The 19,129-nt window shown below is 40.2% G+C and overlaps 1 protein-coding gene across 1 annotated transcript in view; it reads right to left on the bottom strand.

Moving 5' to 3' along the window:
* MYO3B (myosin IIIB) overlaps nt 1-19,129 on the bottom strand; it is a 399,378-nt gene that overhangs the window by 206,472 nt on the left and 173,777 nt on the right. The window contains exons 10-15 of the mRNA XM_073806955.1: nt 17,730-17,885; nt 6,094-6,190; nt 5,015-5,131; nt 4,394-4,498; nt 1,910-1,993; nt 664-866 (exon numbers count right to left, since the gene is read on the bottom strand). Coding sequence (XP_073663056.1) covers nt 664-866; nt 1,910-1,993; nt 4,394-4,498; nt 5,015-5,131; nt 6,094-6,190; nt 17,730-17,885 — 762 coding nt within the window. The remainder of the gene's footprint in view (nt 1-663; nt 867-1,909; nt 1,994-4,393; nt 4,499-5,014; nt 5,132-6,093; nt 6,191-17,729; nt 17,886-19,129) is intronic.

Below are 19,129 nucleotides of genomic sequence, written 5' to 3' on the forward strand. Positions count from 1 at the left end.
GTGTCCTGCAACAGTAATAACAGTGGCTAACTCTCTGATCACATATACCAACCCACGTACTTTTTGAAGTCATTTTATATAAACAAACTCACTGATCTTCACAATAAACCCATGAGGTAGGCTCTAGTAGCATCTCCATTTCACAGAGGAGGCACAGAGAGGATAGGGGACATACCCAGGGTCACATAGTCAAGGTCAGAGCCAGCACTTGAACCAGGGGCAGTCCATGCTATTGGACTATTGCTATACTGCTCTTCTTAAAACAAAAGTTTTTTTCCTCTCTCAATCTAGGGAAAAAATGAACATGTGGAATATTCTCAGTGCTTTTTTTTTGATAGACAAGCTCAATTTTAAGGGACCTAATGATTTTTAAAAGTAACTGCATATTGTTAAATTCTACCTGGTATAACAAACTCAGGAAGAACGGGCATACCTATCCCACTGTAATCCCACCCAGCCCTTTCTACTCTGCTTGTAAACATCTTTTAGGTTAGAAGTCACCACTTATCCTCTGCTTAAATAATTCCTTGCTCTTGGGGAGGCTGGGGGTGGGGATGGGGGGCAAGGATGCTAAGAACAAGGGTGAATGGAGCCATGAAAATTCCCAAAGCCGCCCAGTCTGTATTGTAGCGCAAAGCCAGAGCGAGAAAATAGTGCACCTACGCTGCCTGTTTTATAACTCTGGATTTTTCAAGGAGATATTCAGAGATTCTTGCCCCCATCACAGCTCCAGTTGGTGTAAACATCATTTCCAGATATTTTCCAAAACGGCTGGAATTGTCATTGATGGCAGTGCATGCATTTCCAAAGGCTTCCACCAGAGAGTTGACTTGCAGAATTTTCTCTCTCAAGGTCTGATTATTTGCCTGTGCCAAACAAGAACAGTCAGGAGGAGCCTCCAGAAACATTACTTCAATAGAGCTGCCACGCAAGGTCCACCCACACCACCCAGTCCACAGATTTCACATTTATCCTCTGGGGGAAAAACTCCATTTGGGGAAATTAGCATCAATCACCAGCATTGTTTTCTCTGATGAGCATTTCCCCAGATGTACAAGCATCAGATGAGGCTAGATTAGGTCATTAGTTTTTACAACCAACTACACTTCTCTTAAAATTCTTGACAGATAAAATGCCTGAAGCGCTTAGAAAGAATTTTTTTTTTGGTGGTACGCGGGCCTCTCACTGTTGTGGCCTCTCCCGTTGCGGAGCACAGGCTCCGGACGTGCAGGCTCCGCGGCTATGGCTCACAGGCCCAGCCGCTCTGCGGCACGTGGGATCTTCCTGGACCGGGACATGAACCTGTGTCCCCTGCATCAGCAGGCGGACCCCCAACCACTGCGCCACCAGGGAAGCCCAGAAAGAATTTTAAATAGAGAGATACCATCACTTTTCTCAGTTATTCACTATAATATTCAATAAACCTCATCTGTAAAAAATACTCTTAAATTTGTTCCTAGTCTCCTAATACACTAATTCTGAGTATAAGCAACTGCTAGGGTATCTTTAAAGCTAACCCTTTGATGTCCATTTCCCCAAGCTGAGAATTTCCATTTCCCTCAACTTTTGTTCAGAGAGCTCTATTTCCGACCCTTTAATCTCTTTAGTGGCGCTCCCTGCTCCTGCTCCTAATGTTTAACCACTTTTACTACTTAATGGCTGAATGTTTGTATTACACTGAAAACATGAAAACTTAATTGCCAATAATCTAGTAAATTGGTGCTGGCATTATTTTCTTCACTATGTGAAAGGTGGAGGACATGCTGACATCTTAAGAGGCCTAGCGATCAGGAGGTGAACATAACAAAGATGGAATGTTTCTATGTAACCCCTAATAAAACCCAGTATTTCCATTATTTAGAAAATACGCAGTCCTCTAACCACGATACAGAAAGCAGGTCGTCAATACCTTTCCCAAGAAAGTCAAATGCTGAACTATCAGGTGGGCGCTTTCCGTCTTCCCAGAGCCACTTTCTCCACTGATGACAATGCACTAACAGAGAAAATGAAGTGTTGGTGAAGAATTCAAAGCACAGTAGACACCCTGTGTGTTCAGCTATGGTTTTCATATAACATCTACCACTGTATACCTTAAATCTTCACTGAGCAATATATCTTAGGAATCTTTCCATTTCAGTACACCGAGAGCTTCCTCAACCTTTTCAGTAGTTTGTCACTCCCTTATACAGATGTACCATAGTCTATTTAACCCATCCCATATTGATGGATACTTGAGATTTTCCCGATGTCATTACAAACAATACTGCAATGAATAACCTGATATGTAGGTCATTATATTTATATGCAGGTTCATTTGTAGAATAAATTCCCAGAAATGGGGTTGTTGGACCAAAAGGTAAACACATTTATAAGTTTGATAGATAATACCAAATTGCTTTCCTAAGGACTGTATCAGTATATGAAAGTGTCGGTTCTCCTGCACCCTCACCAAATGGCTATGTTGGATTTTTGCCAGTCTGATAGGCAAAACATTATACCTCGGTACAGTTTTAATTTGCACTTCTTTTATTATGAGTGAGATTGGGCATCCTTTCGTAAGTTTAAGGTCATTCATATTTTCCTTTTTTTGTGACCAGTCCATATTTTGCCTTTTTTAAAATATATATTATTGGTCTTTTACCATTTGTTTCTAGGAGCTCTTTATGTATATATAAAGGAGATTAGTGGGTGTGGTATAATAAAAAAACATATATTTGGTCTTTGTCTCTGGTTCCTGGCACTGAGCTCCTAAAACCCTTGGAATGTCCTGAATGACGGGAGTGATGAGAGCATCCTTTGTTATTCACAAACAAGTCCCTTTCAACCAACCCTAACTGCTCACCAAGTGGTTCAAGGTGGAGCCCAAGACAGCTTCAGGATGGGGGCTGGTTAATAAAAGACCAAACACATGATTTAGAGGGTGGGAAATTTCACCCCCGCTACCCCAGCTTCTGGGGAGGAGAGAAGGGCCAGGGATTGACTGAGTCATAAAAACTCTTGAACAAGATTCTGAGAGCTTCCGGTGTGAATATGTCGCAGGCCTGGGAGGATAACGTGTGGAAGCTTTACACCACTTTCCTCCCTGTGTCTTGTCCTATGCATCTCTTCCATTTGTCTGCTCCTGAGTTGTAACCTTTATAAAAACCCAGTAAACCTAAGTAAAGTGTTTTCCTGAGTTCTGTGAGTCGTTCTAGTGAACTATCAAACCTGTGGGGGGCTGTGGGAATCCCTGAATTTGCAGTCAGCCAGGAGGAAGTGTAGGTAGCCTGGGTACCCCATTCACAGCTGGTGTCTGAAGTAGCAGCAGTCTGGGGACTGAGCCCTGAACCTGTGAGGTCTGTGCTAAACATGGATAGTTCATATCAGAATTGAATGGAACTGAATTGTTAGACAGCCAGCTGGTGTCAGGGAATTGGAGAACTGGCTGGTGTTGGTAAAGACACACATTTAGTGTCAGAGAAAAAGATAACACAGTGGGGTAACTTTTTAACTTGAGAAACACATATATCGCTCTTCATTTCCTTCCTTTCTATGAATTCTACGGACATTCCACAAGTCTCTGGGAAAGGTAAGAATGTGGAGAAGCCAAGTTGCTAACACACAGTGAATCCAGGTACTCCATTTCGTAACTGGCACTATTATAATTTCAATCAGCTCCTCAGCAAATCCAAAGCTGGGACTTCACAGGTCTCAGGAAATACACACACTGGGCTGCTCTCATAAAATTTCCCACCACATTAGATTGTTTCTATTTCAAACAGAATAAAGACAGAAGGGAAAACACACATATTGAAAGTAAAGGAAGGGCCAAAGGTTGGATATGCCGCCACTGTGAATCAGAGGTCCAGAAAGTTAAAATGTACGGGTGAGCTTTGTGTTTAACTAGCACTGAGTTTAAGATTTGTTCAGTCTTTACCCAATTCATCACAATTTCTCAGCAGCTAAACAGTGTGGTGCAGAAGCACTAACAACCTGTGTGCAGTATTTCATACAAAAAGGACAGGACCATGAAATTTCTGAGACCTTCACTGGAAAGAACTTCATGTCCGTCATTCTCCATCCCATTTTTATGACAGTCATTGCCACGTCATCAGGTTTGTGTTAGCTCTGTGTTCTTATATTCATATTAGGATTATCCTTATTATATTTTCCCAGGGGAAGTGAGTGCCCTTGACAAGGACGTTTCACATTCCTTGAAAAGGGTTTTCACGTTTTCCTGCTACTCTGGCTTTATCACTGTTCCTGTTCCCCTGAGCTACTATTTTACTGCCTATTTCCTTGAGTCAGCACCAGCAACCAGAATGGAAAGTTTTTAGGGAGACTTAAGAGCTGCATTGGAGGACAGAACACATCCTACTGTGGGACTCGGTGGGGAAGGGCAGTAAGTTCTTACCTGGTCTTTGTTGAAAGTAACCATGCATTGGTAAGCAGCATCTGCTGATGCAAATATGTGGGGGGGATTTGAGGCACGTTTCACTCCATGATAAAGTCTGGAAAACTGAAAAACGTTAACTTAAAGAACCCTTATAATGTCCCAGTACCTTTTTGCCCACAAAACCAAGGCTTCGTCACTTATTAGGAGAATTGTGGCATCAGGGAGGCTGTAGAGCTGAGGCTCTGGAGTCTATAGAGCTGACTTCAAATCCCAAGTCTTCACTTACTGGCTTCCCAAGCTTGTGGAAGGGCATTAACGTCACTATGCTAAGTGTCCTCATCTGCCAAACAGGCTTAATAATATTACCTGTCACACAGGTTCGTGAGAGATAAACAAGGTAACCCAGTGCCTGGTATGTGGTAAGCACTAAATAAATGTTAGCTGTTTTGTTACATATTAACTTAAAAAGTTACCCCCAAAATGTAACAATTCCATCTGTGTTGTATTATTATCTTCAGTTTGGGGTATGTACACCCCTAGGATGACATAATTTTATTCTCATTTTTTCTCCCTTTTCATTTTCCCTTGAGATTTCACATTTCCTATTAAGGAGCACCATGATCATAAAGGATCCCTTACCTGTGGAGAGTATATGTTTAGATTCTGGAAGGGGTTTAAGGCAATTAAGATGTCTCCAACATATGTATAAATCAGTAAGTCCACATAACGCTTCTGCAACTGATGAATAATTGTATCCTAAGAAGAGGATAAATAGTACTGAGAGTAAACGCTATTTCCAGTCAAGGGAGTGATCCTAAAAATAACAACAAATGTATTCTTACGAGAATATTTTTCTCTAAAACATTAAAATAGCCCATTTAAGTCATACCCTATTGATTAGGATCCTAATGATCCTAAATGCAGATATTTGCCTTGAAAAAGAAAAAATTAGGAATATGCTAAAAGAATTCGGCCCACTTAGGACTTGCTAAGAGACTCTGACATATGCAACAAAGATTTTGTCTCTTATTATGAAAAACATGTCTCACCCAACCAAAATGTTCTATTTAGAATTTGATTTAATAGGTCATTACTATTAATAAAGTACAGACAAATTGTAACTTCATTTCTCAAAGCATTACACTTAAAATTTATGTGGTGGGAATGCAGAATTGAACACTTTTATATCACACTTTAGTGATTCATGCATTGCAGTTAAGGGTCCCCAGAGTTAGAATCAGCAGAAGCAGCTCCAGTGCAATTAACAGCTCTATTAAACATGCATATTTTAAATGGGGATTATCACAGTTTCCAAATTTAGAATTCAAGCTATATTAGCTTCACTATTTCCCTAAATGAAGCTCCTCTTTATGAAGAGCAAACAACTATCTTAATTTAAGGGTTAAGTTGCACTTTTCTATAAACAGAAAATAATTTCAGCTGATCTAATACATCATTTAAGCCTACAATATAAAGGCCTTTACGGGAAAAATCCAAACCCTTTTCTTGTCATCATTCAGGACATTTGGGGGACTATAAATGCACACAACACCAGATCATAGTCACAGCAACCAAATGTTCCTGAGCTTCACCCCAAGGCTATACAAACAATTAAAGTTTCAAGTGACCTTAGGAGAATATGATCTACAACAGAAAGGTCACACCACTCATGTGAAACAAATGTCATTGGTGAAAATTGTCTATTAAATATTTAGTACCTCATCCAGAACCTCGAGATTGACCAAATCATCCTCAAGGCAGTATTTTTCAGCATCTCCCACATGGTAGGGTCTTCTGGTATGCATCCTTTCATGCCTAGAAAATACAGCAAAAAGTAGGCAACAAGACAACTCAGCCACAGTCTTACCACGCAACGTGTTCAGAGACTTCAGAGAAGGGACAGGAAGAGCGACTCCAGTCCAAGTCCCCAGTTCTCTCCCCATCACTTCAGGGCCCCCCGGGGGTAAGGGGAGCTCCAGAGCTCAAGCCTTCCGCTGCCATGAGGAGCACAGCCAAGTGGGCCCATCTAACACTTATATCTGCTTTTCTTACGTGCCAACCACAGCACTTCCTTGCATTATTTTCTGTTCAGTGTCAGGCATGTAATTCTCACTAGGGTACTTCCCTTGAGGTCCCCTCCTGCTGTCCACCAGCACCACCCCACACTTCTTGAGAAATTTTTGAAACTACAGAAAACTTCAGAGAATAATATAGCAGATACCAACGAATCGATAAATGCTTACATTTTATCTTGTTTATTCTAAATCCCTTTGGGACCCATGTTCCATCCCACTCCCCTTTCCTGAGTGACCACTATTTCGTGGGTATCCTTCCAATTTAAAAATATTGGTCATACACATATATGTACCCATAATACACAGATTTGGTATGTTAAATTATAAAAATGATATCATACTGGTGGTTTCATTTTGCAAATTTACTTTTTTTCCATTCAACATCATGATTCCCCACCCCCTCCTTCTCCCATCTCTCTCTCTCTTTCCATATATATATATATGGACCTGTGATGATACTGGGCATAAAAGGTGACAGGGATAGACACACAGACATACATACATAGAGAGAAAGACAGGGAACAAGGGAGAGAGAGAGAGAATGAGAGTGAGTGAGCAAGTGACTGTCACGTTAATCACTGGGTAATATTACATCATATAAATATGTACCAATTTCTTTATTGGTCTTGATCAACATTTAGGCTGATTCCAACTTTTTGCTACCAAAAACAAAGCAGCACTCAAGTATCTTTATGTGCATCTCCTTGTGTACATATGTGAGATTTTCTCTTGGGAGTGTACTCACCAGGCATTAAAAAAACTTCCTGCCTATTAAATTAAAAGTTACTTCCTAATCCCTATTATTGATAGATTTGTAGAAGGAGTATTTTAAGCATGGTATTAGTCATCTCCAGTGCTAGAACCAATTTTGCTGCTAATTCATATAAAAGTCCAAAGTAGATGAAACTTAATTTTACTTAATAAAGTCAAATTTATAACCTAAGCATTTTAAAATTATTATTAGACAGAACAGTTTATTCATCTGTATTCTAACATATTAGTGATGTCAAAGAAAAATCATATCTGTTTGAAAAACAGCTTTTCTTAAAAACTCAGAGCTGCTTCTATCTAGCCACTTTGCCAAATAAAACAGCAGGAGGGTACACATTTCTGGCCAAATCCTCTTCACATAAAACCCAAGCATTTTTTTCCTTTGAAGTTCACCATAAAACAAAATATTGCAACATATTTTTAATAAATTAAATTCTCATCATATTAAATTCAGCTAGTTTATCTCCTTCCTAAATTTATATCTTGCAATCGTATGAAATAGTCTATGTTAGAGTTTATTTCAAGCATCTTTTGACAAAGAAAGTCAGGAATTTTTTAAAAATCCACAGCTCTGGTTCGGGTCAAGATGAAGTAAGCACTCTCCATTCTGTCTCTCCATTGAGTGCAACTAAATACCTTGGACAGAATGCATGGTACTCTGAGAAGTATATGGTAACAGGCTGATCGGGGGAATCAGATTTCAAAATATCACTGAGTCAAAGGTGAGTTTCCTGAGATTTTTTTTTTTCTTCCAGTAACTCCTGACCTGGACTTGAAGTCAGCCTGAACTGCATATAGGGATGTCAAGTTGCACGCTGGATGACATTTTTACAGCCAACTAAAGTGGAAGCACTGACAAACCTCACTTGCAATATCACAAATAAACTCTACTAGAAAGTCGTGACTATAACTGTGAACATGTACAATGCAATACCACCAGGATCGAAACTGTTATCTTCTGAACCCTGAAGAGCTTATCTGTATATCTATCTCACAGATTTAACCTCCAGGAATCATGCAGATGCTGTCTGCAAATCTGAGCTTGCAAGGTATTTCCACTCTGATACAGACCACTTCATCTTCTCACTCAGGGAAAAAAATATATATTCCAGCCCTATCTCAGTATTCCCCAACTAGTGTTCTTCTGAAACTGCTACCTGCTTCATTTTCCTGCTTTGGCTATAGTGTTTGGAGAGAATGAAGAGAAAAAAATTATTTATTCCAATTTTTATCTTTTTTAATTTACATTATCCTAGAGTACATATATTTATTAAAAGTGTTACACTGTTTTATATTTGTCTATTTTTAGTTGAAATTAATCAAAAGAAATTTGGTTTAAATTTTTTTACAGTTTTCTTGAGTTAAATAATTTGTTGTCACCAGTAACCATCAACTTAAATTTCCTTTAAATTCACATGCTCCACCTAGTGCCTTACTTGAGAATAGCATGTATTATCAATTCTTGCTGAAGAATTCCTTGTTTAATGTGAAAATTACAGATTTCCAACTAAAAACTTCGAATTGAGTATTCCAAAGCTTAGAGGAATGGAGAGATAGGTAAATGGTTGGATAAAGCAAAAGGCATTCTATTAAATTAAGAGTATATGGTAAGGTATTATAGTTTTGATGATTTAGAAGATATTTTCAAATCCCAACAAAGTCTATACTGCTTTTTGCTAGATTTTCTATTTGTTTTCATGAAGCCCTAAGTATGTTGTCTGCCAAGCCTGGTTTCCCAGACAAATAGAGTTTTGGGGTTAAAGCTTAGAGAGGATGAGACTCAAAGCCCTGGCTTAGGCTGGTTCTTAGAGTTTGGGTTTGGTGTGGTGTGGGGCAGGTAGTGGTGAGAAGGGTTGACCTAAGGATCCAGGGATCAGGAAAAGGGGAAACTGGTGTCTGAGTCCCCAGTTCAAGTAAGGTGGGAATGAGGGCAATTCTGAAACATCAGGTCTAAGGCAATGGGTGGAGAATAAGAACTGGATCTTAAGAGTCGGTGAGACAGAGCCAGAGGTGGAGACTGGGAGGTCCCCTAAAACAACAGTGGGCACAGATGAGATAGAGGATTGGGGATTTTGGGGATGTCTTAGGTCCAGCCCATGAGGGGGGAAAGAAGCTGTAGAAGGTACCAGGTTTGTTCAGACACTGGGGGAATAAAGTCCTAAAGTGCTGTTGGCTTCACTATAATCTAATCTCTACACCTGCATTATGGTTAAAACCATTTCTGGGAGTTCTCTTTGATATCTCATCACTGGGCCTGCAGACTTCTTTGTTTGAGCTACTGGCCCTATGAATAATATTGACAAAATATTACATATTTTGTCCAAAAGTGATTCCTTAATCCCTTAGCCTGCTCCTGTCTGTCAACTTTGCCTGTGGAAGCAGTAACATCCATGTAGGTAGGTCCACACAGGGCTGCAGGAGCTTCACGTAGGTATGGCAGGAGGCATTCTTCCCTTCATGCCCAACTATGTTGAAGAACAAAGCATAGAAGGAAGGCCTCTAAATTATAATTCAAGGGTAGGAAGGAAACAAAATCTTTATTTTGTAAGAACAGCCGGTTCTTATTAGTAGCCCATTTTATACACATCAGTGTATACATGTCAATCCCAATCGCCCAATTCATCACACCACCACCCCACTCCCTGCCGCTTTCTCCCCTTGGTGTCCATACGTTTGTTCTCTACATCTGCATCTCTATTTCTGCCTTGCAAACCGGTTCATCTGTACCATATTTCTAGGTTCCACATATATGTGTTAATATACGATATTTAAAACAAAATCTTTTAGTCTAAAAATGACAGGGGATGTGCTAGTGAGAGGTGAAACTCTGCACTGAAAAATGCCTGATGGTCTTTTAGACGGTCGTCCTATGGCAGGAGGACCATTGGGAAGGCCACCTCTACCTCCACTCCTCTACACTCAGGATCAGAGCCCTTCCCTCCATCCAAGAGTGGAACCAAGAGCGGAACCGGAAGGAGTGGAAAATGACTAACACTCCCACCAGATCCCAGATAAGTAAGTAAAACCTGTTGGGGGTGGAGAAAAAAGGAGTAAAGAAAAGGAGTAAGGGAGAGGGTCCAGGCTCAAAGGTGGTGGTCCTTACGAGTCTAAGACAAAGGCTTCTGCGGCCACGTACAAAGCTCAGGAACAAGTTGACAATTTGGATAGATTAGAGGGACCATTCCCTTATCACCACATTCAATGGATCTCATATGGTAAGGAAAATGTTACTCAAAATTGGGGATAGAGTACTATTACTCCAACAAAGGTAGTGATGTTGAATATTTCTTCCAAATCATTATTTCCATTTCAGTGTACCTTTTGATAACAGAGTGGATGAAAGAGAACTTTACTGTAATCACATAATCATGGACCTAGCATGAGGAAAATAACGGCAAACCATCTAGGTGTAACACCATCCTACTGAGATCCAAATATGAGTAAAGTTACCACCTAGATAACTTTAACTACATGAGCTCGATCTTGATCTGAAATTTAAGCTTATAGTTATCAAACAAACATTATAATACATAGATTAAAAATACAAGAATTATTTGGGTGGAAATCTCTACAGTATCTCCCTGTTTTTTCACCCAAGCATTGTTTTTGACCAGAATTTCAATAGATCAGCATCTTATCAATTATATTAAGTGTATTTGATATAGCTATCTTCTCTAGGCAGCAAGAATCAGTGACACCAGCAGAAAATTAAATATTAATTCACTCATTCAGTTATAGAGATAGATAGCAGATTACATCAGGGTATAGATTTATTTCTTGTCTGTTAGGAAAACAGGAAAATCCTTAACCTGCTATGTGGCAAGCGTCTTCAGCATTTGATGAAGTAATCATTCAAAAGTCATTCATTTGCACAGGATTCCAAGAACCCAACAGTGTATGTAATGTGATGTATGTGTATATATGTGTGTGTGGGGTGCATGTCTGCAGGTAAAAGAGGAAGCGAGAGTAAGACTTACTAGGGAAAGCTCAGCAGTGAAGCAGTGACAAACCTGTTTTAAGGGCCACTGCTGCTGGTTGAAAAGAAATCAGAAAAGCTGAGGTCATTGTTTTGATCAGCCTCAGGCAAACTGCAAGGGTAGAATCAAAATCCATTAAACAGAGCAGGAAACAACCAGCAACTTAATTGTTCTACCAAGTAATACTTGGTAGTAGACCCTTGGCATTTGAGGGTTTAACATTTGTGGTTTCAGCTAGTCCCAAACCACCCACAGGGGAACAAACAACGTGCTGGGTTTTGCAATTTTCCTGAGGCTAGAAGTTGAGTCCATGATGGGAGGTTGGAAGGTGGGAGTAGGTCGGGTCACAGCACAGCCAACCTGCGCTTTCCCTGCCTCTACTCTAATTGCAGACAGAGGTTTTGCTCTTTACCCACTAACCCTTGTGAAGTGATTTTTTAAAAAGCATGTTTTCATGTCGACGTCTCTAACTTTGATAGTGACATGATATACCAGATAATATTGATGAATTCAGGGATTTGCAAAGGTAATTTGGGGAAAAAATTCCTTTTGAAAGTCAAAGAAATGGGAGCTGATGTAAAGGAAATGACCACATTGTTTAACAGCATCCCTGACAGGTTAAGTAAAAATGTAGCCCTAAACTACTGTTCACCGAATATTAGGGCTATGTGACTTCCTTTGAGAGAGTCAGCCTTGGATGCGTAACCTCTCTACTGTTTCTGAGTCAAACATATGCTATAGAAAAATTATAAATTACTGGAAAAACTTAAATTCCAATGGTTTCACTCATTCAATCAGCATCAGGAAATGGTATCAAACCTCAAATAGTACAATGTCACTTCTCCATAGGTGCCTCATATACATAATGTGCCATGGGAATGGATCACAGTCTGGCTGTCCCAAAAAACTGCACCATTCAGAAGAGCCAGAACACTTATACCAGGAGAGGAGCCGTAGGGCCTCACCACTCAAGCTCTTCTTTATACTGTGAATGAAAAATATTGGCTGCCTTATCAGTGAACAGAGGATGTGCAGCCATCAAGCCATCACATTACAGCATCTCCAAAGATGAGTTCTGAGGGAACTGAGGATGGAAACAGGATGCCTGATGCCCACCATTCAGCAGTCAACTGCTGCAGCCATCCCCCAACGGTGCACCGTGAGGAGACTCAGGACGTGAGAGCACAGGATACTGGCCCCAGATAGCTGAGGTACATATCAAAGGAATGATTCCAGGGAGCCCAGACTCTTGCATCTTCCCATATACAGAAAAGTGCTAAATTCCTTAACTTGAGATATCTGGTTTTCTTTAAGTAACAATCAACCACCTGGTCTTTGCTGCAAAAAAACTCCTACATATCCTGGCTCCCCGCCTTGCATCTTCAGAGCAGTCTCCCAGAGTTATCTGAGATGCTGTGTCCCAGGCTTAAGTCCTCAGTTTTGTCCACCGAATAAAACGTAACTCTCAACTTTTAGGTTGTGCTTTTTTTTTCTCAGTCAACAATACACAGTACAGCTTCTGCTCTATTGTGAATGAGCCCCCCATGATTCCTAGCCTTATTCCTGAATACGTGTCTATTTCCTCATCATAACAGGAATGGACCATTTCCCCATAATGTTCCTGCCTCATTCCACCTTCCATCCACTCGTGGTGAGGGGGTGGGGAAAGGAGTGTCCTCCTTGCTCGCCTCTGCCTTTTTCCATCCATTGTTCTCCCTAACCAACCTCTATCTTTAAAAAGTTCGTATCACCCTCTCGTACCATCTTCTCCAGCACTTGACCCCCATTTTCCTTTCTCTCTACTCCTTCCCCTAATTCCAGTCTGTGGTTTTCCCATACCCTACCAATCACTTTGTTAATTCTTCTCACGTTCTAATTTCAAGATTCCTCTTTGTCAATTCTTTAAAAACTTTTCTTTCTCCTCCACTGAAGTTGTTCACAAGTTCAGCTATGACTAGTTCCCAATAATCTCTCAAAAGTTCCCGAGGACTCAGTTCTACAATCTCTTTTCTCACCATCCTCTCACTGAATCTGCTTTTTGTCTTCATTGTAACTGCCAGTCCCCTGACCCAGACCCACATTCAAAGCCAATAAGCCACTCTGGCTTCACTTTCTTCCAAATCTCCGAAAAGACCTCAAGGATACTCTCCTACTCAGATTCTCTTGCCCCCGTGTCCACCCATCAATGTCCATCCAAGCCAGTCTCCAGCCTGAAGAAGACCACAGTATCTGCTTTCTCTACTCCTGCTCCTGTGGCTAAGAATTGGTAGAGATGATAGATGGAAAAGGTGATGGTGTTGATGGTACAATTTTTCAGAGGTTCTAATGCCAAATGCTCCCCTGAATGCTCTACATGCATTATCTTAAACACTGATTAACTTCACTACAATGTAATGCTATTCAGTTAAGTTCCACCTGGGTTTTCTGTGCTATTGAGCAATCGTTATGTCCACCTTTAATGAACCCTTTATCATATTCCTCATAGCGGCTATTTCAAAGATTTAACACTTCCCTGGAGTCCACAGCTCACTCCCAACTTTGAGATCATGTTGCTTACTTTTTTTTGGAAAGCTAAAGGCCATTCAACATGAGTTTCCTCATAGTATCTCCTCTGCCTCTTGCCCCCACCCCTCAAATTTTCTGGATATCTTCATCTAACCTTTCTGTGTCTTTCCCAACCTAGAGGTTCTTTTTAAGTTCAATCTTCCTCTTAGGTGCTTGATCTCCCTCCCTCTTGCTTCCTCTGTTACCTTCTCTCTATTTTCAATGTCTCCCTCTATATAAGATCCTCCCCTTCACCTATCCAAGTTCTTCCCCATCCTTTAAGAACCTGCATTCTTCTCTGCATCCCCCTGAAAATACCAACTTCTTTCGCCCCTGGAGAAAGTACTAAAGAGGACAGAACATTCCCTGCCTTTACAGGAACAGTAAAACAGTAAAAACACAGTAAAAACATCTCCCCCTGTAGGCTGTAGTTCTCATTTCTCTGCATTAGCTCTCAAAACTAAACAAGTCTCTGCAGCTGGGGGTCCCAGGACTGTTTGGACCATTGAAGAACACTTCTTTGGGCAGAAAGCTGGAAGCTTTGTGTAATATCTGGAAGTACATGGCATTGCATAGGCTATGGATGGCATTTGATAGGATATGAAGAGGAAGCAAAGTAAGTCTTTTTACTGGTCTCTGTCTCTGAGTGTCTTGCAATTTCTGTTTGGTTACAGTATGAACCAGGGTAGGGAGGCAGCCAATTCAGGTAGACCCTGTGACGCTTCTCTCTTTCCCTAATCTCTCTCATCCAATTCACCACTAAGTCTTTGACAATACCATTACCTTAATACCTTCTGTTATTTACAATTGCCACAGTCTGCTCTCACTAGCCTCCCTAGCTCCAGCCTTGCCCAGCTCCATTTCATTCTCCACACTGCAATCAGAACAATCTTCCTAAAGCACATCTCTGCTTGAAATCCTTCTGTGGCTCCCAAGTGTCTAAGGAACAAATCCAAGCTCCTTAGCCCATCATGCCCTGGCCCCTTCCTGCCTTGTTTCTCCCTCCCCACGTCCCATGCCAAGCTCCAGCAATGCCAACTAATTGTTCACCAAATCCCCTAAGCTGTCTCCAGCCTCTGTGCCTTTACCCTTGGCTCATTCTTTCCTCCACGTGGAATAACCCCCCCTTCCCCAACTATCTTCTATTCGTTCTTCAGGACAGTTCAAGGATCACCTTCCCACCAGTTTCCAGGGTCTACCCTTCCCAGGTACTCTGGGAGGTACTCCAGGCAACCCTCTATCCAGGTACTTTTCATGCTGAGCTCTTCTCATCTGATTCTTGTCTGTTTCACACACTGGACTATTAGCTCTTTATCAGGAACTGTATCTGATTTCCTCTGTTCACCAGAGGGCTTGACACATACACACATATAAATATTTCTGGAATGAATAAATGAATATATTAGATTTTAAATAAGAGACAGAAATTTATATTTTTAACATTTAGTATCTCAGTACTGTTTATTTTCATGATGTTGTTTGGTAATAGAGATGAATTTGCACAGATTAAGGCCAAAAGAAATGGAGGACTGAATTAAACAGACCACAACATATACAACTTCTACAACTACTGCTACCATTGACTGAGGTTTAACTCTGTTATCAACATTAAGTTTCTTTGTTTTTTGTTTTTGCGGTACGCGGGCCTCTCACTGTTGTGGCCTCTCCCGTTGCGGAGCACAGGCTCCAGATGCGCAGGCTCAGCGGCCATGGCTCACGGGCCCAGCCACTCCGCGGCATGTGGGATCTTCCCGGACCGGGGCACAAACCCGTGTCCCCTGCATCAGCAGGCGGACTCTCAACCACTGCGCTACCAGGGAAGCCCAACATTAAGTATTTTTTAATGTATTGAGTCAACCCTCAAAATAATCTCCATCTTATAGATGAAGAAATTTTGGAACAGAAAAATTTAATAACTTGTCCATAAGTGGTTGAGCTGGGATTCAAACCTGGCAGAGTCAGGGTTTTTTTAACCATTGCATTGTACCACTTGCCGTGTGACCATAATTGTGCAGAAAAATGTAAATTGGGTATTCGCCTCACTCATCTATGCGCTCACTTCAATAATTCTTTGTTTTTTCCACCTTAACTTGGAAACTCACTTTATAAATATATTGAATTACCAGCATCAAATGATATTTGAGAATTTTTCCGGATGGGCTTAAAAAAAACACCCATGTAGCCAACTCCCTGCCACTTGCTAAGAGGAAGTAATAGTGTAGGACAGGTGGTAAGATGTGTTAATTTCATGCAGCGTGTTTCCTTTAGAATTTTCCTTTCTCCTAAAGAAGTGGCTGGTTAAAGTTTTGATACCTATTTGTGAGGTTGTATTTTTTAGTGACTTTTTCAAAGAAACACAAACTTCTGAGTGAAACTGAAGATTACAAAGACCCTGAGAGAAGGGTCTTTGACCCTATGAGGCCTTCGACATCAAAGGAGTTAACAAAGATAAAGAGAAATTAGAGAGGGGGGTGAGAGAGCCTGGAGTCCTGGCTTTCTATGGTAAAGAGAGGAAAGTGTTTAAAAAGAGGACACACATCTGGACAGGCAAATTCAGGCAAAAGTGAAAAGCTGAATAACTTTGCAACTAAGTTTCAGAAATTGTTCTGCAGCAAATCAGAAGAAACAAGAAGATACCTGATTCAACGGAGAGCATTTAAATTCTGAGTTTGTTTTTTTTGCTTGGTTTGTACTTTATTTCATCTTCATTTTTGGTGGCAGTGCTGTGTGTGTGTGTGTGTGTGTGTGTGTGTGTGTGTGTATGTGTGTGTGTGTGTGTGGTAGAGGGGTGGTGGCTGGTGGATAGGAACAAAAGCATTGGAAGAAAAGAAGATTTCAATTCCCTGGGGCTTAAACACAAATTCTACTGCTTCAAAAGGCACCAAGTTACAAGAATTTCTCTGCGTTTCTCTACCCCACTGGCAAGCCATAGAAAGAGAAATTGCAGTGGAAAAGGGAAAAGAGTAGGAAATAATTTGTTTTGAGCTATCAAAAAGGGAACCTGGGTTGGGGGTGGGGGGATCGGCAAGATATAGTCACCTTGAAACTATGCCTCTAGCTCCTAGAGTTCTGATGCTTTTTGATTTGTAAACAGTTTTCTGCAGAATACGTGAATATTTCCAGAACTTGTGACTTGTGATATTTTAGTTTCTTCACCTCCAGTCCTTTGAATGTTCTTTTAGTAATAATGGATTAGAGCTTATCTGCATCCTGGCCAGTTTTGTAAAACCAAATAATTGCTTAGCTGCGGAAGCAGCTTTATTTGCATGTAGTTTTTTTTTAAAGAGAAATTCTGCCACCCTCTGGACAGAAACCAAAGATCTATTTCTTAGAGACCACCACAGAATACTGTTTTAAGCAACTGCCCTTGAAAATAAACATTTATTTTTTTAATCTACCCTATAAAAATAGGAGAGGGGGGAAATCACAGTTGCTTTAGATAGCATAGATGATATCTGGGGGAAAAAATCATTTAAAAATACTAAATTGCCTCTAAGGAATTTTTAACTAAAGAAAATGGGCTCAGAGCACTTTAGAGAAAAAGGCTCCAGTGTTTAACTTGTAATCTTTCCAAAACCACCTTATACTTATACTCTCTAGCCTGCAATAGCCAAGTAAAGATTTCTCACACAATCTCAGCCATGGCTGCTTTCATCCAGTTTTCTTTATTGGTGGAATTTTTAAAAATCTACATGTATATTAAATATAAATATATATGCATTGGTTTTTAACTAGAACATGAGGGTGGAGTGAGATTTCAGCCACAGTTGAGAGAAATTAGCCATAAGAGCACAAATGGGCAGCTTGTTTCTGAAGCTCTCCTGCTCTCATCCACCGGGCATGGAGTACTTAATGTCATGTAAATGAAACTTAAAAATGCACGGATGTGATTACCAGTAATAATGCTGGGCAAATCAAAACACATGACATGCTATTTTTTTCATAAATAACCAGAGAGAGGAAGCAGGAAGACGCCGAGGACCATACCTGGTTTTAACAACAGGATTTAGATGCTTCTGGTCTTGAAGGACCTTGGCCAGCTGTTTTTGCAGAAACAAAACCTTCCCGTGGACTCCCTTAATAAATGGGTGGTCGAGGAGATGTGTGACGGAAGGCCGCTTTTCAAAATCCTTAATAAGACACCTGTTCACAAAAATCAACAAACAACTGAAGTACAATCTTAGAAACCTGGCTCCCCTGTAAATATGGGAGAGAGGAGGAGAAAAAGCTCATTTATAAAACCTGATCACTAACCTTAACATAGCTCTTTCTTTATTCATAGTTACCAGAACAGAAAAAAACATTCTCTACTAGTTGAATTGATCATAACATCAGAAATCTATTTTAGTTTGCTTTAAATATATATTGAAAACGCAATCAATTTAATTTGAAATATTCAAAACACTGAAAAATAGACTGGCCAGACTGAATTTTCTGTCTGAATTTTCATTACAGAAAAATGTTTACAATGGAGCCAAGTTGATTAGTCTATATACTTTATTTTAGAAGTATATGAAATGTCCACTATTTGGTGGTGGGGAAAATGCATTTAGGAGTTTGCAAGGATAGAAACGAATCATAAAGAAACTTTCACAGAGAAAATTCAACCCCTTGATTTCTAATATCTTCTGAAGAAGCAGAAAAACCTCAGAACAGGAAGTGACTACAATATAGTTCAGATGAATTGGAATGGAATTATTCAAACAGGGAACAAAAAGTCCATACAAAATGGTAAAAATTGGGTTGCATTTAAACTCCTCTGTGGTTAATTGGTTAAAACCGCACTGGTATAACCACTTTCTGTTTCAGGTTCAATGCCCTTTTCAAAGAAAACAATGATTCAGTACATTTTGCTGTGTGATGTACATTATTAAAGATGATTTTGACACAGGAAATCTCTAGTGAAATTGAATCTGATGAATACCCCTCCAATTACCATTGCATTTCCATTCTGAGTAGCTGCCCTTGACGGGAGGAAGAAATTTCAACATCCGCCCTTTTAAGTTATCAGCTTTTATTTAGCTCACGTTGGAAGGCTTAGGATAAATACTAGATGCCATTCTGCCCACTCCATGAAATAAATGTTTCCAGTTTTCCCAATAGTGACATGCCAGCAACATGTAAAACACAACATATTTAAAATGATGAAATGCACTGACAAATGGTAAAATGTTCAGCCTCACCCTGAGCATCCTTTCAAAACATGTAAGCAGAGTTCCTAGAACAATCCTCAACTGTTGGTTTTACAAAAAGGCCTTAATCTTTGCATTTCAAACCACTTTCGCATCCCTCGACTTCTAGTCCTGAAAGATATTCAGTAAATTTCCCAATCATCCCATTTTAGAATTGACTCAGGGATTTCCTATCTATTGGAACTGGAGCTTTCA

Source organism: Tursiops truncatus, chromosome 7 (assembly GCF_011762595.2).
Source record: "Tursiops truncatus isolate mTurTru1 chromosome 7, mTurTru1.mat.Y, whole genome shotgun sequence".
In the NCBI taxonomy this organism is placed as follows: domain Eukaryota; kingdom Metazoa; phylum Chordata; class Mammalia; order Artiodactyla; family Delphinidae; genus Tursiops; species Tursiops truncatus.